At 39.7% G+C, this 19,905-nt stretch overlaps 2 protein-coding genes across 2 annotated transcripts in view; both read left to right on the top strand.

Annotated features, from left to right (window-relative positions):
- Positions 1-56: 56 nt before the first annotated feature.
- Positions 57-3,502, top strand: rbp3 (retinol binding protein 3). The gene is made up of 4 exons (XM_006807265.2): positions 57-1,350; positions 1,508-1,698; positions 1,971-2,113; positions 2,675-3,502. Exons 1-4 carry the CDS (start codon positions 157-159, stop codon positions 3,007-3,009), a joined length of 1,863 nt encoding a protein of 620 aa, XP_006807328.2. The 5' UTR covers positions 57-156; the 3' UTR covers positions 3,010-3,502.
- A 2,125-nt stretch (positions 3,503-5,627) lies between these two features.
- The window catches only part of antxr1c (ANTXR cell adhesion molecule 1c), a 37,057-nt gene continuing 22,779 nt past the window's right edge, over positions 5,628-19,905 (top strand). Inside the window, exons 1-4 of the mRNA XM_006807266.3 lie at positions 5,628-6,255; positions 16,716-16,787; positions 18,005-18,076; positions 19,727-19,808. Of these exons, the coding sequence (XP_006807329.1) occupies positions 6,095-6,255; positions 16,716-16,787; positions 18,005-18,076; positions 19,727-19,808 (387 nt within the window). The 5' untranslated portion in view covers positions 5,628-6,094. The remainder of the gene's footprint in view (positions 6,256-16,715; positions 16,788-18,004; positions 18,077-19,726; positions 19,809-19,905) is intronic.

Raw genomic sequence — 19,905 nt, 5'->3', positions numbered from 1 at the left:
TTAATGTGGGATAAATCCTCTTATGAGTGTACTTACCAGAAATCCTGCAGCCAAAACAGTGCCATTTGACAGAAGACCTCTTTGGGGAAAGAGGTTTGGTTTAACAACGTGCGTTTTGTGTCTGCTCGCTTTTTTGTCAGGCTGAACTGGCAAAAAATGGCAAAGACTCTCGTCCTGGTTGCATCTCTGCTAATTTTGGGAAATGTTTTCTTTAGCCATGCCTCCTTTTCCCCCAGTGTCATCGTAGACATAGCAACAATCATCTTGAACAATTACTGCTCACCAGAGAAGCTGGTGGGGATGAAGGAGGCAATCGAAGCAGCCAGCAGCAACACAGGTATTCTCAACATGCCAGATGCCGAAACTCTGGCGAATGTCCTCAGCAGTGGGGTTCAGCACACAGTCAGTGACCCACGCCTGAAGGTCTCCTATGAGCCAAACTACGCTCCTGCAGTTCCCCCAAAGTTGCCTCCCCTGCCCCCTGAGCAGCTCATCGCAGTCATCCAGAACTCCATGAAGCTTGATATCCTGGAGGGCAACATTGGCTATCTGAGGATTGATCACATCCTTGGAGAAGAGGCAGTTGAAAAGGTTGGTCCTTTGCTTCTAGACCTTGTCTGGAGTAAAATCTTGCCTACATCTGCCCTCATCTTTGACTTGCGCTACACTGGCAGTGGGGAAGTCACTGGGATCCCCTACATTGTGTCTTACTTCACCGAAGCTGAGCCTCTGATTCACATCGACAGCATTTATGACCGTCCCTCGAACACCACCACTCCATTGTTTACTATGCCGGATCTGCTTGGGCAGAGATATGGTGCAACTAAATCCATCATTGTCCTAACCAGCAAAAACACCAAGGGCATTGCCGAAGATGTTGCCTACTGTCTTCAGAATCTGAAAAGGGCCACCATTGTTGGTGAGAAGACAGCGGGAGGCTCGGTGAAAATTGATAAATTTAAAGCTGGTGATTCTGACTTCTATGTCACTGTACCAACTGCTAAGTCTATCAACCCCATTACTGGCTCCACTTGGGAGGTCACAGGTGTCACCCCAGATGTGGAGGTAAATGCTGAGGATGCCCTTGCTACCGCTATCAAGATCATCAACCTCCGTGCCCAAGTTCCAGCAATCATTGAGGGATCAGCAACCCTGATCGCTGACAACTATGCCTTTGAAAATATTGGGTCAGATGTTGCAGCAAAGCTCAAAGAGCAGCTGGAAAGTGGCACGTACAATATGGTTGTCTCCAAACAGAGTTTGGAATCGAAGTTGTCTGCTGATCTGCAGACCCTTTCTGGGGACAAGAGCCTGAAGACCACCAGCAACACTCCAGCCCTACCACCTATGGTAAGACACTCAGACTTGAGTTTGTTATTTTGTTTCAGTTTGATGGACAAAAGTTCCTGTTAAGCAAATGAACTGGTGAGCTATTTAAAAAGTAATGCATAGAAATATTGGTCACAATTATGATACATGTTAAGTTGGTGCCTGTTGCTTTCCACAGGATTATACCCCAGAAATGTACATCGAACTGATCAAAGTCTCCTTCCATACTGACGTATTTGAAAACAACATTGGCTATCTGCGTTTTGACATGTTTGGAGACTTTGAGGAGGTGAAGCCTATTGCCCAGGTTATTGTTGAACATGTCTGGAACAAAGTTCTCAATACTAATGCTTTGATCGTTGACCTCAGGTGAGTAATATTACTCGACGTGACAGTCCAAGTTTCTATTAAAAACGTTCCTTGTGTCTAAATCAGTCATTAAAGCTGCTATAGCTCAACAGTCTAGCTCTTAATAAAGTGGATTTGATCATTATTGAAGAATGTAGAATGATTTTTCCTCAAATCGTCAGGTTGATGTCCAGAGATAGCCTAATGTGGGTTGACATCCATCAATAAAAAGAAATCACAAATGACCATTAAATTTAACTAAGAATCAAACCTTTCCATCAATGAATTTGCAGGAACAATCTCGGGGGGCCAACAACAGCTATCGCAGGCTTCTGTTCTTACTTTTTTGACGCGGACAAGCAGATTGTGTTGGACAAGCTTTACGACAGATCGTCTGGAACCATCACAGAGCTCCAAACTCTGCAGGAACTCACCGGTAGTCTGTGTATTTTTTTGGATATGTGCAATAGATTTCCGTAGAAGACAGATGTTTCAATAAGAATCTGGTAAAGATTCAAAACCAGAGCTGAAACGAGACGTTCATCTGGTATCCAGAAACTTGTCTCCAAATTGTTCCCATTGTTTCATTTATATATATTTATATATTCATTTATTTATATATATATATTTATATTTGCAAGTCTGATGAAACAGTGATACACAGATTTATGAACAGACAAAAAGGCACCTTTGTTTTTTAAGACGAACAGACCAGCTGGCCTTGTGCTGGAGGTTGTAATGCTGAATTTAATACCAGTCTTTCAAAGTTATCTGCAGGGCAGCTGTGGTTAGAATATATCAAACTATTTTCTCATCTGTACCCTCACCTGGAACCCCACGATATAATCCAGCCTCTCTGGCATACAGTTATCCATATCCCTTTTCTACCAGCTTGTTATCATGCTCAAACTTAATCCTTTCCATTATCCAGAAATAACTTACTTCCCTTGTTTGCTTGACTTTCAGCCATATCTCTATCTACCTTTCTCCTATTCAGGTGTACGGTATGGCTCCAAGAAAAGCGTAATCATCCTGACCAGTGGAGCTACTGCTGGTGCTGCAGAAGAGTTTGTTTACATCATGAAGAAGCTGGGCCGCGCCATGATCATTGGCGAAACTACAGCTGGGGCGTCCCACCCACCCAAGACCTTCCAGGTCGGCGAGACCGATATCTTCCTCAGCATCCCCACTGTTCACTCCGACAATTCCGCAGGGCCAGCCTGGGAGGGAGCCGGCATTGCACCTCACATTCCCGTCCCAGCTGATGCTGCCCTCGACACCGCCAAAGGCATATTCAACAAGCACCTCGCAGTTAAAGAAACCAAGTCCTGAACAAAGTCATGGGGGACACAATCGCCTCTTTGTTTTGGCAGCCAAATAATCTCAAGAGTCTAGACTTGTTTAAGAAGTGAACAATGTAGGTTTTATGTAAAAAAAAAAAAAAAAAAAAAGTATAATCTGTTGTTCATAACTAAGCCTTTTTAGTCTGTTCTTAAAGTAGAGAAAAGTTTTCTGTAGTTTTCATTTCTGTCAAATATTACTTTGCTGAGGTGGTTGAGAATGAATGGCTCTCAAAAGCCTATGCAGTTCTTTGTGAAGTTAGTGTTTGTCAAAGACGTCTGGTAAAAACATCAACAAAACTTTGTAAAATTATAATTAGGAGCTATGTATAATAATCAATTTGTTACTCTGATGAAGAAACCATCACATGTGATGTTCTTACTGTGGATACAACATGCATCGTTTTTCCACTATGTAGTGAACTTCGTGCCATGTGAACATTTCTGGGTTTTATCAGACACAATAAAAAACAAAGTGAAATATATGACGGAGAGTGTCGTGCTCATTTTTTAAAGCATGACATAAGATAAAATGTTTTTGCATCACTACAAAAGTTATTTCATTATTTTAACAGTATATTTGGTTTATTTTCGTGTAAAATGAAAGATTTACAGATTAAGGGAAAAAGAAGACTTTACTTGATGTGCAGATGGTGTTCAGTAGGTAGAGTGGTGGCTCAATGATCGGAAGGTCGGGGGTTCAAATCCAGCGAACGGCTACCCCGAGATACCCCTGAGCAAGGTACCGCCCGTACACACCGCTCCCGGGCGCTTGATTGGTGGCTGCCCACTGCTTCACTGAGTGAATGGGTTAACTGCAGAGAGGAATTTCCCCACGGGGATCAATAAAGTTTACATTACATGATGTTGCGCATTTAGTTTAAGGGATGATGTGCAGTTTTTCAGATGGTGTTTTTTTCCCTCAGTGATATTTCAGTTGGGAAGATTACACCATGTTATGTGAGAAACTGAAGAACTATGTTTGCCTTGGATAGATAAGTGAGCACATGTTTTGAGCATGGGGCCACGGGATTAATGGAAAAAAGGGAGAGTGTCCAAGTGATGCAACAAGGCTGCTGTTTACTTTTCAGGAATCTATTTTTCTGCCTGGTTTTTGTACAAGTGACAGCATAATAGATCACAGCAAATATGGCTTTGGAAGAGGAAATATGAAAAGAGTCAGAAAACTAGGACTTTTTCCTGGCAATTACTACAAAAATCAGTGTAGAAAGTAAACTGAAAGAACAAAACAACTAGATTAGATTTTGTCGGATTTTGTTAGCTACATTCAGCCCGAGCTGTCCTTCTGATGTACTCATTTCTAACTCTGTCCATTCTGGTCATTCTTAGCATCTGCAGCTTGGCCTCGTGTATTTTGGACAGTACCACCATCATCAAACCAGACATCATAGCAGGTGTCACATCCATCTTGTAAATCTTGACGTTCACTCTTGCTGCTATCCTCCTGTCGCAAATCACTCCTGACACTTGTTTTGATCCACTCCACCCTGCCTGCATGCTCTTCTTCACTTCTCTCATGCACTGTGAGTTGATTTGGATAGTTGATCCCAGGTATTTCCACTCATCTACCTTCACTAACTCTACTCCTTTCAGCTTCACAGTTACATCTCTCTTCCTGTTTTCTGTCCTGTTTCTATTAACTGTCATTTCTCATTTCTTTCAGATGTTATTTGTTCTAGATGTTATCAGGGTAGCAGCTGATTTTGTCAGTTTTTCCTGGCATACACTTTTGTGATTCACTGTGAAAAGTAGCATTTGTGCTACTTTAAGGAAGTGTCATCTTTAGCCAAGCCTCATTTCCCCACAGCGTGATTCAAAAGTGTCAAAAACCCTTTGGTCATATTGGTATTTTGGAGCCGCAAATGACCATATTTGATCATAGAGTGAATGATTACCTATTAGCTAATGAAAGCTCAGATGACAAGATGCATTCAAGCTCCAAAACTCAAAGAAAAGCTAAACAGGTTATCTATTCAAAACAAAACAAAGCAAAACACACATTTAAAAACAGGACACCATAATTTCTAATTAAGTCATCATTTAAGTATATTCATGGCTGTTCAAAATAATCGTACACCTATTTCTAAAAACATATTTTAGAAGAAAGAGATTACCTCATGTGATTGATGTATGGCAGCACTCACACTTCATGTGGGGGTTTGCTTTACCCTTTAAATGTGCCCTTCACCATATCTGCCACACTCATTGCAGTCTTTGCTTCACTGAGTTGTAATTACAGTGGATATTGCTGCTTATAGTTAACCATCAGCAGCATGCTGAAAGTAAACGAACAAATGAGGACAAAGTGCTAAAATGCTAGGCTCGATAAATAAACGCGCTGGTGTGGCTTGAGGACGCAGTGCCACAGTGAAGTTCATATACCTTGTATAATTGTAATGATATAAATTGTTGTCACCCATGCGCCGGTCTGCCACGTGAGGGAGGCGCAAAATGGGATCTTGACCCATTTTTTTTCTTCTTTTTTTTTTCTTTTTGCCTCCCTTCCTCTCTCCTCCTCAAGATGAAATTTGAAACCTGGGCCATTTCAGCCAAGTCTGTCCCCCGGGCTCTCAGTTCCTCCGGCTTCAAACACAGCTCTGCATCACCCAGCTCCATTTGGCTTCTTTAGAACTAAATCACTTTTGACACACTGACAGGAAAATATTATCCGTTTTTACGAACCACCCATTCAATTAACTTTTTATTTTTTGCAGTTTTTTTCTTTTCTTTTTTTGCCTGTCAGTTGCATGTGGATTCAAAACTATCCGAAAAAGAGCCTGAAGACCACCAGCATTTAAAAAAATAATAAACCTCTCTGAGTCAAAACACTTCTCCTGCTGCAATCAAGCCGGGATGCGGGTGGTCCTGATTGTACACTGATCTCAAAATAGTTGAATCATCACCGGCATCCTTTCTTTTGTCTCGGTAGCATCCCTGCCTCTCCACTTAGAGTATTGTTTGTGGGATGTAAAGACCCGCTGAAGTACTTTGGCTTGTTTTGGCATTTTTTTCCCTCTCCATAAAGGAATTACGCTGTTTCGCCGGGAGGAGAGATTATGGCAAGATTTTTGTTGAACATAAGTCTCGTTTTGGTTTTGTTCGGATTATTTTTGCTTTCTTTTCCATCTGCAAGAGCCGAGCCGGGGCTGCTGGATGAAGAGGAGGAGGAGGAGAGCTCCTGCCAGGGAGCTTTTGACCTGTACTTCGTGCTTGATAAGTAAGTGGAGGTTGTTAGCAATACACCACAAATAAGCTAACTTTTTGTTGTTGTCAGAGGTTTTTTATTATTATTATTATTATTATTATTTTAATATTCTTTTGAAGCGTGTCATTCTCAAAGTGTGAACAAACTAGCCGCTGTTTTAAGAAAAGGGGAATGATAGAAAAGTTTAACTTTTGACATAAAAAAAGACTGAAAAAAGAAAAAAGTCGGCTCGAGAGCTTGCATTAGCCGATTAGCATCTGCGCGTGTGTGTGCGCGCGCGCGTGATGACGTTGGAGAGGAGGCTGACTGTCAGAGTTCAGGCTGCTGAATAAGCGAAAACACCGAGTGGGGTTTTGGAAGCAAATCCCGCGATATATGTTGGCTTAAATTGTTTAACCCTCGTCTTCTATATCCGGTCATTCGTTTTTTATAAAGAAATAAAACTTTTTAAGCAGTTTCCTTTATTCCCATCCATTCCGAAGGGATTTTTTAATGTGACTGCTCACCGTTTGCTCTTTCATTTCCACTCTGTACGCCCACATAGGAAAAATGTTGTGGTTAAGTGACATCTTTGAACTGGACTTCAGCAGCTGGAGAGAAAATAAAATGTCAGAGAAACTTCTGGAGTGCCTGCTCTCTCTCTTGCTCGCTATTTTCTAACATGTCATTTTTTTCTGCATTTACTTTGAAGACATGAACATGACTGTGATTCAGTTATATTCCGTTTATTTTAGAGCACAAATGGTACAAATGTTGTGGAGAATCTGTTTAAAGCAGTGATGCGGCTCTCATGTTTTGACTGCCAGCAGTTATCTTGAGATAATCTTACTATGATTAAAAAACATTTAACCAGCACCTACAATCTAATTTGCGAACATGAACCAGTGCCAGAAATGGGCGGGGAAAGAAGAGAAGACAGGAAACAACAACATTTATGGATAATGTGGTATTAATTTCGTGAAGGAAATGTTGCACACAGCACCTTTTTCTTTTTCTTTTTTTGGTGGGGAGGGGGTGCTTCATGGGGTATTTACAGCATCTCCGTCGCCATTGGCTTTTTCCAGAGGGGAAAAAAAGACTCCATATGTAAAGACGGTAAAAGGGTCTTCCTATGTCCATTGAAGTTTACAGAATCTTAGTAAGGCTTAGTTTTTTCCTGGAACTCAGTCCCAAGAAAACACACACATACATACACACACACGCAAAACACAGGACTGCTTCCCAGATGTGGACGGCTGTGTTCGTCTTGTGCTGTGAGGTAAACACTGACACATGCTGCAAATAAAGAATCTGCTCATTTTTTCTGTGTGTCTGATGCTATTGTTAGCACTCTTGCGTGCTGCGGTGCCCACTCCAAGGTTGACTAACAAGTCACCATTTGCGGACTTCAAACGAGAGGAAGCTCATTAGAGACCGGTGTCGGCCTCCTACAGCCGTCGCTCACCACCGATCCCTGAGGCCTCAGCTGGCTTTATGAGACACAGTCTCAACCCTGTGCCCTGGTTTATCTTAATGAAAGGTGAAATCATTTAGCTTATTAATACATAAGCGCTGTAGTCATTCTCGGTTTTTAAAATATGTGAGGAAACACTGGGTGCAAGGTTGTGTGTTTCATTCTTTTTGAAGTGTTAAGTTGCTTTATAGTAAGATTAAGCCAGATTCACAGATTTCAACTCTGTTGTTTTTCACTTTTTAAAGATCAGTTTTAAAGCTTAAAGCTGTGCTAGTGGAGCTCTGAGGCTCTAGTTAAGCAGAGCCATACTTTGAGTTAAATCCTCACAAAGACATTGCTAACATGTTGGTGTTTAGCAAGTAAATGTTAGTGTTTATACCCTCAGATCAGTCAGATACTGGCTCATTTTCCAATTCATACTAAACACACAGTACAGTTTAGGTTCTTCTGTTTCAGTCCTCACCATCGTGATGGACAGACTAACCACCTGATCGATCGACTGCAGATCAAATTGGTAGTTTGTAGAAAATTTGATGGATCAGTTTAAATGTAGAAAAAGGCGATGCATGCTGTAAGTGAAGTTTATTGCAGCCTTGAGCATATGATGTCATGTGATGGCTCAAAGTTGTGAGACGCTGCTTGTTTAGACATCTGGGTAGCTGCACTCTGATGACAAGGTGGCTAATGGCTGCATGGCAGTCAGCTGAATTTGAAACATCTGGGACAGTGTTTGGAAAAAGTGGTTGCTGTAGCAATATACCTTATTTTAAAATGGTATGTGCCGTGAAGATCTATGATCGAAATTCTCTAGGAGCATCCAGTCACAGCCTGAAATCCAGTAAATATAGATGTTGGGTCTCATTTTAAGCCCCCAAACCACACACATCTAAGTTCTACTTTAATACACAGGCCATTACATCTAATATAAAACAGATGGTTGTGTAAATGGATGCCTTCCAACACATATGATGGTAAGATTTACAGTATACATATGTAGAAAACAAAGGGTGTCCAGATAAAATGTTATGAAAGAATAGTACTCGCTGACAAAAACTAAAAATTGTATTAGTAAATAAAAGTTATTAAAAAAGGGTTTTAGGCACAGTAACCATCCATAGTTAATAATTTGACATCATATCCCTTTGTTGTGGTGTATTGTTTATGGTCCTCAAGTTAACACAGAAACAAGACTAAGAAGTGTACGAGCAGCTCTGCGAGGCTGTGCTGTAAGTATGCTGACATGCTGCCAAAACGCAACATGTTTTTTTTAGCTATTAGCAAAAAAAAGGAAGAAGTTTAGTGAAATAAAGGTCAGCGATATGGCATCATCAAACTCGTGCTAATTCCACAGAAGTCAGTGTATTAATCTTCGTTCGTCTCTATACTGGGCCCCTGGCTGTGGACAGCCAACCCTGGGCTGTTCGTGGCACAGTCATTTTCAAAGTAAACTGCGCATGTACGCTACCAGTCAAAAGTTTGGGCACACCTTCTCATTTTATGGTTTTTCTTTATTTTCATGACTATTGACATTGTAGATTCTCACTGAAGGCATCAAAACTATGAATGAACACATATGGAATTATGTAGTAAACAGAAAAGTGAAATAACCCAAAACATGTTTTATATTTTAGATTCTTCAAAGTAGCCACCCTCTTTGCAAACTCTTGGCATTCCCTTGATGAACTTCATGAGGTCGTCACCTTAAATGGTTTTCCAACAGTCTTGAAGAGTTCCCAGAGATGCTGAGCACTTGTTGGTGCTTTTGTCTTCACTCTGTGGTCCATCTCATTCCAAACCATCTCAATTGGGTTTAGGTCAGATGACTCTGGAGGCCAGGCCACCTGGCACAGCACTCCAGGACTCTCCTTCTTGGTCAAATAGCCCTTAAACGGCCTTGGATAATGATAAAGGATTTAGATTTAGGCTTTTGAATAGCAATAAATCTCATAGGATGATAGGGTCCCAAGACCAATGCTAACATGCCCTGACCTACAGGCTTAGGCTTACAAACAGCGTGCAAACTAAACTAAACCAGCCAACAGATGATGTCCCGGCTTTCCAAACAGGACGTTATGAATTTATCATTTAAGTTAGCTTGGTGCGCTGAGCATGATGTTCCTAAAATCATGAAGCCTTTTAACCTCTGTGATAATATGTTGCATATCTTTAAGTCCTATATAGCTGCAGGTTTGCATACTTTTTGCATTTGCTGATTCAGACCGGGTGGGACGCAGCTTGCTGTTTTATATGGAACACATTGCCTGAGGAATGGTTTTGGGTGTGTTCATAGCAGATAAAGGAATTCACATATAGGGTACATGTTAATGTTCAACCTCAAAATGAAGTTTGCATTTCTTTTGATGGGTGGGTGCACATTCAAATATGGTAAATCAACAGTATCCGGTGATTGAATTTATGCAAAAAGGCATTACAACAGTGTTATGCAGCACTAGTCCTTTTTTCCACATCCTCTTTCCATTTTACAGTATTACTTTTATTGGCTACAGATGGGGAAACACATTATTCAGTTTATTAATTGTGTTAAAAAAATAACAGTTTATCTGTCAATTTCTCATCAAGTCTTGTCGTTGTTTTTGCAAAATGTTTCTCTTGTCTTTTAGTGTAGTCACAAGTTAGCGCTCCGGCTGGGCGTTGGGTCATGCTTCCGGAATCCAGACGAGTCAGTGGAAAACCTTAAGTGCAGCTGCAGTCTGTGAATACATTTCAAATGTCTGAATACGTTCTCGCTGTGGAATGACACCCACTCTGTGTTTTGCTGTCTGGGGCTTTTTACAAAATGTTGCTGTGATGTTTACAGGCAAGGACAAATGCCTGTTGACATGCTATTGTGTTATCTGTCATTCAAGAAATTGGGTTGCAAAAACAAGACTGGGGGAATAAAAAGTAGATATACTGTATCTCATTCTAGCTCTAATATTTGATGCAGGACTTGTTGATTCAGTGACAGAAAAAAGAGCATGCTTTGAAGAATACATAATATTCATCAGCTTGTTACTTAGTATCAAACCTAGCGATTCCTCTCAGTTTTGGAATAGACACGCAGCGTTAGCTCAGCAATCACGCAGTAAAGACTCTGACTTCTGCAGTGGCTGTAAAAGTAGGTTAGTGGTTTTAAACAAACAAATCCTTGTTCCCACTCAGTTAAGTTGGTGCGGCATCATTGGCTGCAGGCTGGAGTGGTGTGGGTAGGCCCAGTTGGAATGGTAGATGGACTCCTTAGTGGAGTTTTTTTGTTGTTTGTTTTTTTTGGGGGGATTGTTTTTTCATCTTCAACACTTTGAACCACGAGAAGAACGTCGCACCACTAAGTGGTGTAGGGAGCTTTTTCCCACATCCATGCTGCCCCCTGGTGATTGCATTTAATTTTTATTTGTCTATTTTTTGCATTTGGCAACTGATTGCAAGTTGTTGCAGCAGCCAGCTGGTTGCCCAGAGATGCATGTGTGCAACACTTTCAACCTCTGGGCGACCACTTTCCATCACTAGGCAGTAGGCACAGACCAGCTGATAGGAGGCAACCTATTTACAAATTAATCACGGTTCATATCAGACTGACTGCAACCACACTCAAGCAGATTGGAGGTTTATATAATTGCCAATTAATTTCAAAACATGGAGAGATTGCCAACAACTGTGGGAGTAAGCCAGAGAACCCACACTAGACAGTGAAAATATGCAAACTCCACACAGAAAAGTCCCATTCTGGTTTTAAATTCAGGACCTTCTTGCCGTGAGGCAACGATGCTAACCACCACACAGCTGTACTTCCCATTCCAGCTGGTTGTATCCAGAATACTTCAGTAGCTGCGTCAATGTTTGCAATGGAATTTGTGTTTTAGAGTTACTTCTTGGAATTTAAGTGTAAATAGTTAATGTGAATGTTCTGTTTAATTTGAATTTCTGTCGAAGCAGATGGCAACAGACAGAAACAGATTTGTGGTCAATTTCACAGTATTATCACAAACAATTCTGTACTTGACCCCATTCATTAGCAAACTGATAGAAGACGAGATTGCAAGTTTATTGCGCATGGTCTTAATAATTTTGGTGATACTGTGGTCGGCAACCACTGTTTTCTCCACTGTGACTGCAATGTTGAGCAATTTTATTATTACTTAGCCTACTGGAGGTAATAGAGCAACCAATTGATGCAACAATAAAATAATTTAAACTTTTTTTCCCTTAATTTAATTTGTTGTTAAGAAATGAAAGCCTTTTCTAGATCATGTATGTTAATGGTCAAATAGCTGTTAAGGTCTGTTTCGGTTTCCACCAGCTCCAAAGCTAATCGTCAAACTTGTCACTAAATTTGTGTGTCAACTGGTGCTATATAGGTACTTTACATCAGGCTTATTGCTTTCTTCACATGGCTGATGAGAGCACTGAAGCAAAATAGCCATACACCCAGAGAGGTGAGCTGAGAGATGCTTCAACACTTAATAAACTTAATAAAGTGCAGAGCTGTGTGTTAATTATCTGGGTTTGGTGAAAACCTGAAATATTTTCCAAAGCAGCTTTAAACTGGTATTTTCTTACATAATGCTAATCGTGTTGCAGTGTGTCATTTATCCCACTTAACCATTGAAAGCTCTGAGCTTTTCAGATCATTATTCTAATTAGCAAATATTAGCAGTCTATCACTCTAAACTGAAATGGCAAGTATCTCTTACAAAGAGATGACTGAAAAGTAAAAAATCATGCGTGTGTCAAAACTGTTCAGTGGATGGAAATAAAAAGAAAGCCAGTGAACATAGAAGGTCATAAACGCTTCAAGTTCTTTGTGCTGTCGATGCCCTACCCTGCTTGTTCTGTCTCCTCTACAATGTTTTTCTTCTTGTCTTTCTTCTGCCCCTCCCCTCCTGCTGAACTTTGTGCTTTCGAGATATACACACAGTCTCTGAGTAATTTTCTGCAGGTCCACTCACTGCGAAATCTACCCAGTCAGCAGAAAAAGACATTACTGAGAATGATTAAAGATGTTTTTATTCTTCAGGGCTACTCAAAGCATTGGGGGACTTCAACCCACAAGTCACAGTGTGTTTAGCATCAGTGACTAGTAATGATGCATAGTACCTCCCTTTGTGCTTTTAGCAATTTTGGAAACTCAAGGTTGCTACAAACAATCATACATGTGCATAATGTTGCAGAAGATACGAATCCCAATACTGTATAATGCACAATAGCTTGGTCTAAGGGCTGAATGTAAGCTCAGCCTGTTGAAAACCTAAATGTAGCACCTATGATGTGACTCAGCTGCAGAGACAAAAAAAGTTAGAGACAATCTAACCTGAAACTATGCGTCTTAAAACATTAGAAAAATAGATATTATCTAAATACATATTGTCACATTTGATCTTCTGTATTAACAAGGAAATTGAGTCTACTTCTACTGAAAATCAGATGGAATTGCACCAAAAGTAATTTGGATGTTTGAATGCTTCATTCTACCGTGTCTGAAGCGCTGCTCCCTGAGATCTCACTTTAGTTTGGACAAAGAGCTTAAATGTGTCTCTTACCCGACATTCTTCTTCTTCATTTCCTGTCCTTGCATCTAAAATTATTAGACAAACAATTCAAGAAAACCCCTACAGGTTCCCTACAGGACAACGTAAAAGCAACCATTGCTGCACTTGAGAGCAAAGCTGCAAAAGCCACTGTGAAACGGCAGAGGCCTTGTAGCTGTATTTTCATTATAAACCTACACAAAACCTACATTAAACACCTTTTCCTCCTTCTGATTTATCTGCAATATGTTCATTAGATTAGTACATTCAATGTTCTTTTAATGTCAAATTATACAGTGTTATGTAATTGGCTGCCACAGTATTTTTCATGTTAAGCTAAGCGTGCTTACTCTTTTTTTTTTAATGGATTACAGTGTTTTTCCAGGAGTGGTCTTAAATCTGGCAAAACAACTAAAAACTAGCTATTTAGCGACACAGATCTCCAGTCTCTATAAAACAGAGAACTGCACAGTGACTAAACAGTTTACTTGCTGCTTCGGTCTTCTAGTAGCCATGCTGGCTCAGACAGACCAAAGCAGGTCAGAAACTTGGCCTTGGAGTTGAACTAAATCACTGAACCACTGGCATGTTTTCTTGCACTTTGATATGAGCCAACAGGTTTTTCCCATTATCTCACTCCCACAGTTGAATTGACTGATAAAGCTCTTCATCTTTCCCTTGCTCTGTCCTTCCTTTTCTTTTGCTTCTTTGTTTCTTGGCTCTCAGATGGCTTACAACAAGACACATGGTTTTCATCTCATTAGTACAGAGAAAACGCTGTCACTCGGCTATGACAAGTTGCTATGACACAACTTCACACCGCCGTTGGGCTTCATCACTTAGTCGGCAATCTGTGGCCGGCCCTCACCTTTCTGAACTTTTGCTTTCTGAGTCCAGACCGCACACTGCTAAACTTCAGTGTTCAACTCAGGTCATTAAAATTAGATCAAGGGATCGTGGTGGGAATAAGACACCGTATAAAATGGTGTCATCAAGAATCAGAGAATGAAAAGGACCACTTCCTCTTCCAGCACTGTTTGGACAGGTGAGTGAAACTGCAAGCTAGGCCTCAATCCCACGACTGTAGCCACCTCAGACAATCACAACTGCTCCAAGGCAAACATGAGCCACAGTGGTCCAGAAGCACAGATAAGCAGCTAAAAACTAAACGTGGATGTCCTCAGATTCACCCTCGTGTTAAGTAAATACTCAAGAATGATCCCCACACTTCATCACAAGTATTAGCTGCAAATTTCACCAGCCCTTTTATTCTTTCTCCCCTCCTCTGTTGCTATAATGGAACAATTTGCACAAGAAACTGGCTGCTGCCTTTCCTTCAGGTTTGAACCCGTCTGCATGTGTATGTGGGACTCTTTCTGTTTGCGCTGCACTTTTTATTGAACTAAATGCTCCAGTCTACCTCAGACCTTTTTTTTTACTTCTTATTTTGGGAGAATTTTGTTTAGCTTGTAGGTCTTGTCCTCTTTCTCTGCTCAGTCAGCCTCCCAGGAATGTAAGCCTTGATGTGGGGGGAGCAAGTCATGTCATCAGAAGTGCAAAAACACAGAGAAAACGCTTAGAAGAGGCTTTTTTCCCCAGTTGACCGGCGTTTGTAACCATTCTGAATTAAAGGGTAAAACCACTAAGAGTTACATAATACATAGATATAATAGTGCAGAGGCGTTTTGGCTTCATTTGAGCAATCAATTGGTTTGTTTTTTTTAGCATTTGCTCTTGATAAGGTTTTTGTATGAGTCAAAAAAGTTCTGATAAACCACGCTGACAATATTTGAAATTTCTGTGCAGTAGCTGTAAAGTAAGTCTTGAGCTGTGTAAGTCAGACATGTCAGCGTTGCTCGTGGGCTGCTGTACTGACCTCTTGGATATGTTAAATGAGCAGTGGAAGTATTATTTCCTACTTTAAACAAAAATTATATGAAACAAATACATCTAACAAAGCATTTAATGAAGGCTTAGAGTCTGGTTTGGCTCGATAAAAAGTCTTGAATGACTGAGGCATGATGGGAAACTCCCTGGTATTCCCTGGCTCTATCGTCTCCCAAATCCTGGCCAAATTCAATAATTACTCCTCTGCTTCCAAGCAATAATACAAAAATACCAGGGTTAAAACCTCTTTGACATGCTATTGCAGGAAAACAACATTAGTCACAATTCATTTCAAGCCAGGCCATGCAACTGGCGCTGTTTTCCAAAACACCCAACTCCTATAAGAAAGGTTAAGTTGGTTTCTGCAAGTTTAGCTATCCATGTAATACAAATACAAATACACATGACTATTATCAGCTTAAAGCATGAGAAACCTGCTTGCAAGGAATGGTTGATTCACCTTGTTGTGTCTAGAGGTCTCAGACAGCTATTTGGACCATTAGTGTGCAAGGAACTCATTCAGCTAGAAAGTAGGATAACAGAGTGGATGTTTAGTCTGTTTCCCATTTTCTCCCATCACAAGGATATGAACTTCCACTTTAAGCATATGACATGCCTTTGTGTTTCGTCTCTTTCTTAGAGAACTGCATGGATGAATGCAGGTGAATAAGTTGAATTAAGATTGAATTGAAACAAACAAAAATAATAAACGTACTCATATCAGTACTGAAAATAACACTGAATAATTCCTGCTTCATCCTCTTCCAATTTTACCACCATCATTTGGCTGATTTACAAGGTGTTATCTCTCTGGCTTCTTCCCTAGCTACTGACTGGTTACTTTATGCCCAAAACTCTCTCCCCTAATGATCGCTCTTAATAAAATCGCCCCACAGCACACATGGTGTCTGGCTAGAGGAAATGAAGGCAGCTCCACAGGGTATCATTTTATGATAGTTCACTTTTATGGAGGATCATCTAGGTAGACCACGGTCTGTTTCCTCATCCTCAAGGGCCACGTTAATGATACAGGAGTTTGCTAAATCATACTCCCGTTCCTGCCGCAAATGACTATTACCACGCATATTTTTGTTACAAAATAATCCATATTCATAACAAAATTAAGTTTTACATTTATCCCTCTGAGGATCACTAACAAATGGCGTATTAGATTAACTATTTCTTGCTAATGAGTATGATAGGATGCTTGTTATGTTTGGCAGCTCAGGAATGAAAGTCAAATTACTTTAATTAAATAAATTAAAACAGTACTTTTATTGCAAGTAAATGACGCACAGTAAAGGCACTGCTAACAGGTTGAGCAGTTGTGTTTTGCCTGGCATATATACAGCTTGTTCTTCATGTTGTGGAGCTAATGACTAGACCCCCTGTCATTTTTGGCTAGCGAAGCTCTTATCCTCTTGTATGAGTACTCTAGCATATGAAGGTTAAGTACAGTAGATAACTTATGAAGTTATGTTTTATGTTTTAATTTTCTTATTTTTATTTGAACTGCTACAGTCACTTACTATGATATCAAGCAGAGTCATATTTCTCACATTTTTCTTGATATAACCTTTTTTTAAAATGTGCCATCCGTTTTCTAGATCTGGCAGTGTGAAGGATCACTGGAATGAAATCTATGAGTTTGTGAAGAACTTAGCCGAAAAATTTAAAAGGTAAGAGACACTTAATGAGCGTGTGTGAACAGACACAATTAAGCCAACAGATTTGCATAGATAAATGGGATAATATAGGTGATATACACCGTATAGTGCAAGATCAACATTTGGAACCAACATTGTCAGTCTCCAAACAGCATGTTGCCTCGTATTCGACTTCCTGGAGCCCAGAGATATAAATTACTGAAGAGAAAAGCACATTTTACAGAGTAGTCACTCTGGTAAAGTGAAAAAAATCTGTCCTTACAGCTACAGCTTGCCATATGCTAAGTCACTCAGTATCCAGTAGTTGTGTCAGTGACTACAGGCAAAAATGTCTTTATGTATGTGAGCTGGCTTGGTTTGATGGACTGTCTTAAGTTTAAAGTTCCTTTTCCTCCAAATGTCTCTAAGATCTCTCTCATCTCTCTAAGATGCAGATATTGCATCTATAATTTCAAAATTGAAATATCATTCTTAAAATATGGCATATATTTAAAAGCAAGAAGTTTCAATAAATAGCCAGCTTTCAGCCAGACTGAAAGGCTTTTTCCCCACACGATTTGAAGGCCACAACACCTGGAGCTTTGTGGCCTAGACATAGCAAAGAACAGCTCCTCCTCAAAGCTGTAGTTTTTTAACAACTATGCAAAAAGTTTTAAACAATCCAAATCTGTCCTAACTTACTGTCTCAAACAAGCAACACACATTCTTGCTTCAAATAGTTGAAGTGTGAGTAATTCCTTTCACCAGTAAACAGAACTTTTCCACATCTGAAGATTCAGCAATGCAGCCTCAATATCAACATTTATGTCACTGTCACGCAACAAAGGGTTCAAATCCTGCACGCTGGAACAACTTCATGTCACATGGCTTCTTTGTGTGCTCTAAACAAATCTAATTGATCTCAAGCTAGAAACACAGATTGCTGGAGTGAATCAGTTAAGTTGTTTGTCTCCAGTAAGATATCTGTTGAAGAAAAGAGAAGAAAGAAAAGTATGAATACAAAGAGTTATTTTATGTTTTCTAGGAAAATTGTTATATTATTTGTGTTTTATTGTTATTACTTAGAATTCTGATCAATCTCAGATGACATAGAAATGTTTGTATTGCTCACACAGGCTGTTGTCCTTAGTGGACGAATACTAATATCTTTACTTCCTGGTCATTCTTTTGGGTGAACCGTTAATAATATGTGTGATGCTTTATTTGCTCTTTCTTTTTACCTTTTATAGTCCTATGCTGAGGATGTCTTTCATAACATTTTCCTCAAGAGCGTCCATCATTTTGAAACTGACGGAAAACAGGTGAATTAATTTCTCTTATAGAACCTTACAATGAATACAACATTTTAATGTCAGTATTTAGACACAGCTAACATTAGCTGAGTGTTTCTGTGTGCACATTTTTGTAGCATGAAGTGATCTCGTGCGACAGTAAACTTAATCCACCACATCAGAATCAATGCAGATAAAACTGAAAATTGGCCCATGTCACTGTGGAACTGTCACAGAATAACATTTGTTGAATAAGAGACAAGAATGAGAATGAGAGCACTGATGATTGCTATTGTGTAAACAAGTTTCATTTCTAACAGAAGTGGCTATAGCTTAGAATAGAATAGAATAGAATAGACTAATCCTTAAGTAGTGAAAGTATTCAGATATCCTTCATGGATAATGAGCCAAAAAGTTCAAAATCCCGGTCAAGCCCCAAAATATGTCATTGTCAATAAATTCACAGCTCAAAGGAACACAACACATAAGAAGCAACGATTTTAATGCAGTTAAAATAAATTCTTAAATGCAAATATTGAATACATGTAAGCAAGATGGGATCCCCCAGAAGCTAATATTAGTAAATTAAACTAATAAAGACAAAGCTGAAAACAGGAGTGCTAGGAAGTCCCAAGTGAGTCAGTAATTAATAAGCAAAAATGTAAACAGCAACTGATGCAAAATACTGGTGCTCTGAGAATCCCCAGAGCACTATTTCCTTTGGCTTGGTGTGCAAGTGTCTTGTTGTGTTTTAAAAGTATTTTTGAGAAAAAGTTCTGAACCAGTTTTGTGTCTACACATAACTTTTAAGCTGTATCTATAGGCACTTTGTTATTAGCATCTTATTATTTGTTCTCATTTCCTTAGTTGAATCTACAAGAAATTGGCAAAGATAACATAGTTTAGTGGATAAATAGTATATAAAATAGTATTTTTGCACTAAGAGTGGGATACCCACCAATCAGCTGAATCACCTTGGCATACTCTGCAGAAATATGCCAAGGTGATTCAGCTAACTGCTGGGAATCACATTGCTCTACATACATACAAAGGCTGAGGTATGCCAAATTATACTGGACTGAAAATTAGTGGCAACAGGTCTTTGTGGAATGATGAAATTTCAAATTTTTGGTGCAAATAATCACCCTACATATATATGAAGGAGGTCAGCTGAGAAGTATAACAATGAGCATCTAGAGCCATCTATAAAATATGGTGAATGATCCGTCATGGTTTGGGGCTGTAAAAATTGATGGAATTATGAATGCAGAAAAGTAGTTTCAGAGTTTAGTCCAACATGCAGTATCAGGAAAGCATCTGACTGGCAGCAGCTTCATTCTTCGGCTTGACAATGATCCCAAATGCACTGCCAATGGAGTAAAAGCATAACTGGATAGAAAAATACACAATGAAAACTGTCAGTCATGGATTGGCCCAAACTTCAGCATTATCGAATGACCCTGGAGAACTATTTCTGAATACTTAAAGAAATTATAAAGCTTGAATGTAAGAGTTGAGTTTGTGTCAAAGAATAATGGTGGTCATACCAAATATTGACTTTCAAGCTCATTAGAACTGTACAAACTCTGTATTTGCTTTATATATAATAACCAAAAAGCTTAGCTTCCAGAAATGCACAGGCAGGACGGGAATCCAATTTTGCTTTGTTACTTTCTGCAGAGTCGACATCACGAAGGGTTTGAACGCACTGAACAGAGAGGTTCCTGGTGGAGATACCTTCATGCACCTCGGATTACAGCTTGTGAGTGTGTGCTGTAATGTGTAACATTTTTACACTGCAAAATCAGTCTGTTAAGAACAGAGCTACTCAAGGCTCCTTTATTACCTGTTTAAATCTG

The sequence above is a fragment of the Neolamprologus brichardi genome, chromosome 8 (assembly GCF_056152115.1).
Source record: "Neolamprologus brichardi isolate AB-2024 chromosome 8, ASM5615211v1, whole genome shotgun sequence".
Classification (NCBI taxonomy): domain Eukaryota; kingdom Metazoa; phylum Chordata; class Actinopteri; order Cichliformes; family Cichlidae; genus Neolamprologus; species Neolamprologus brichardi.
Note: the sequence above shows the minus strand (reverse complement) of the source record. Positions and strands in the feature narration are given on the sequence as shown.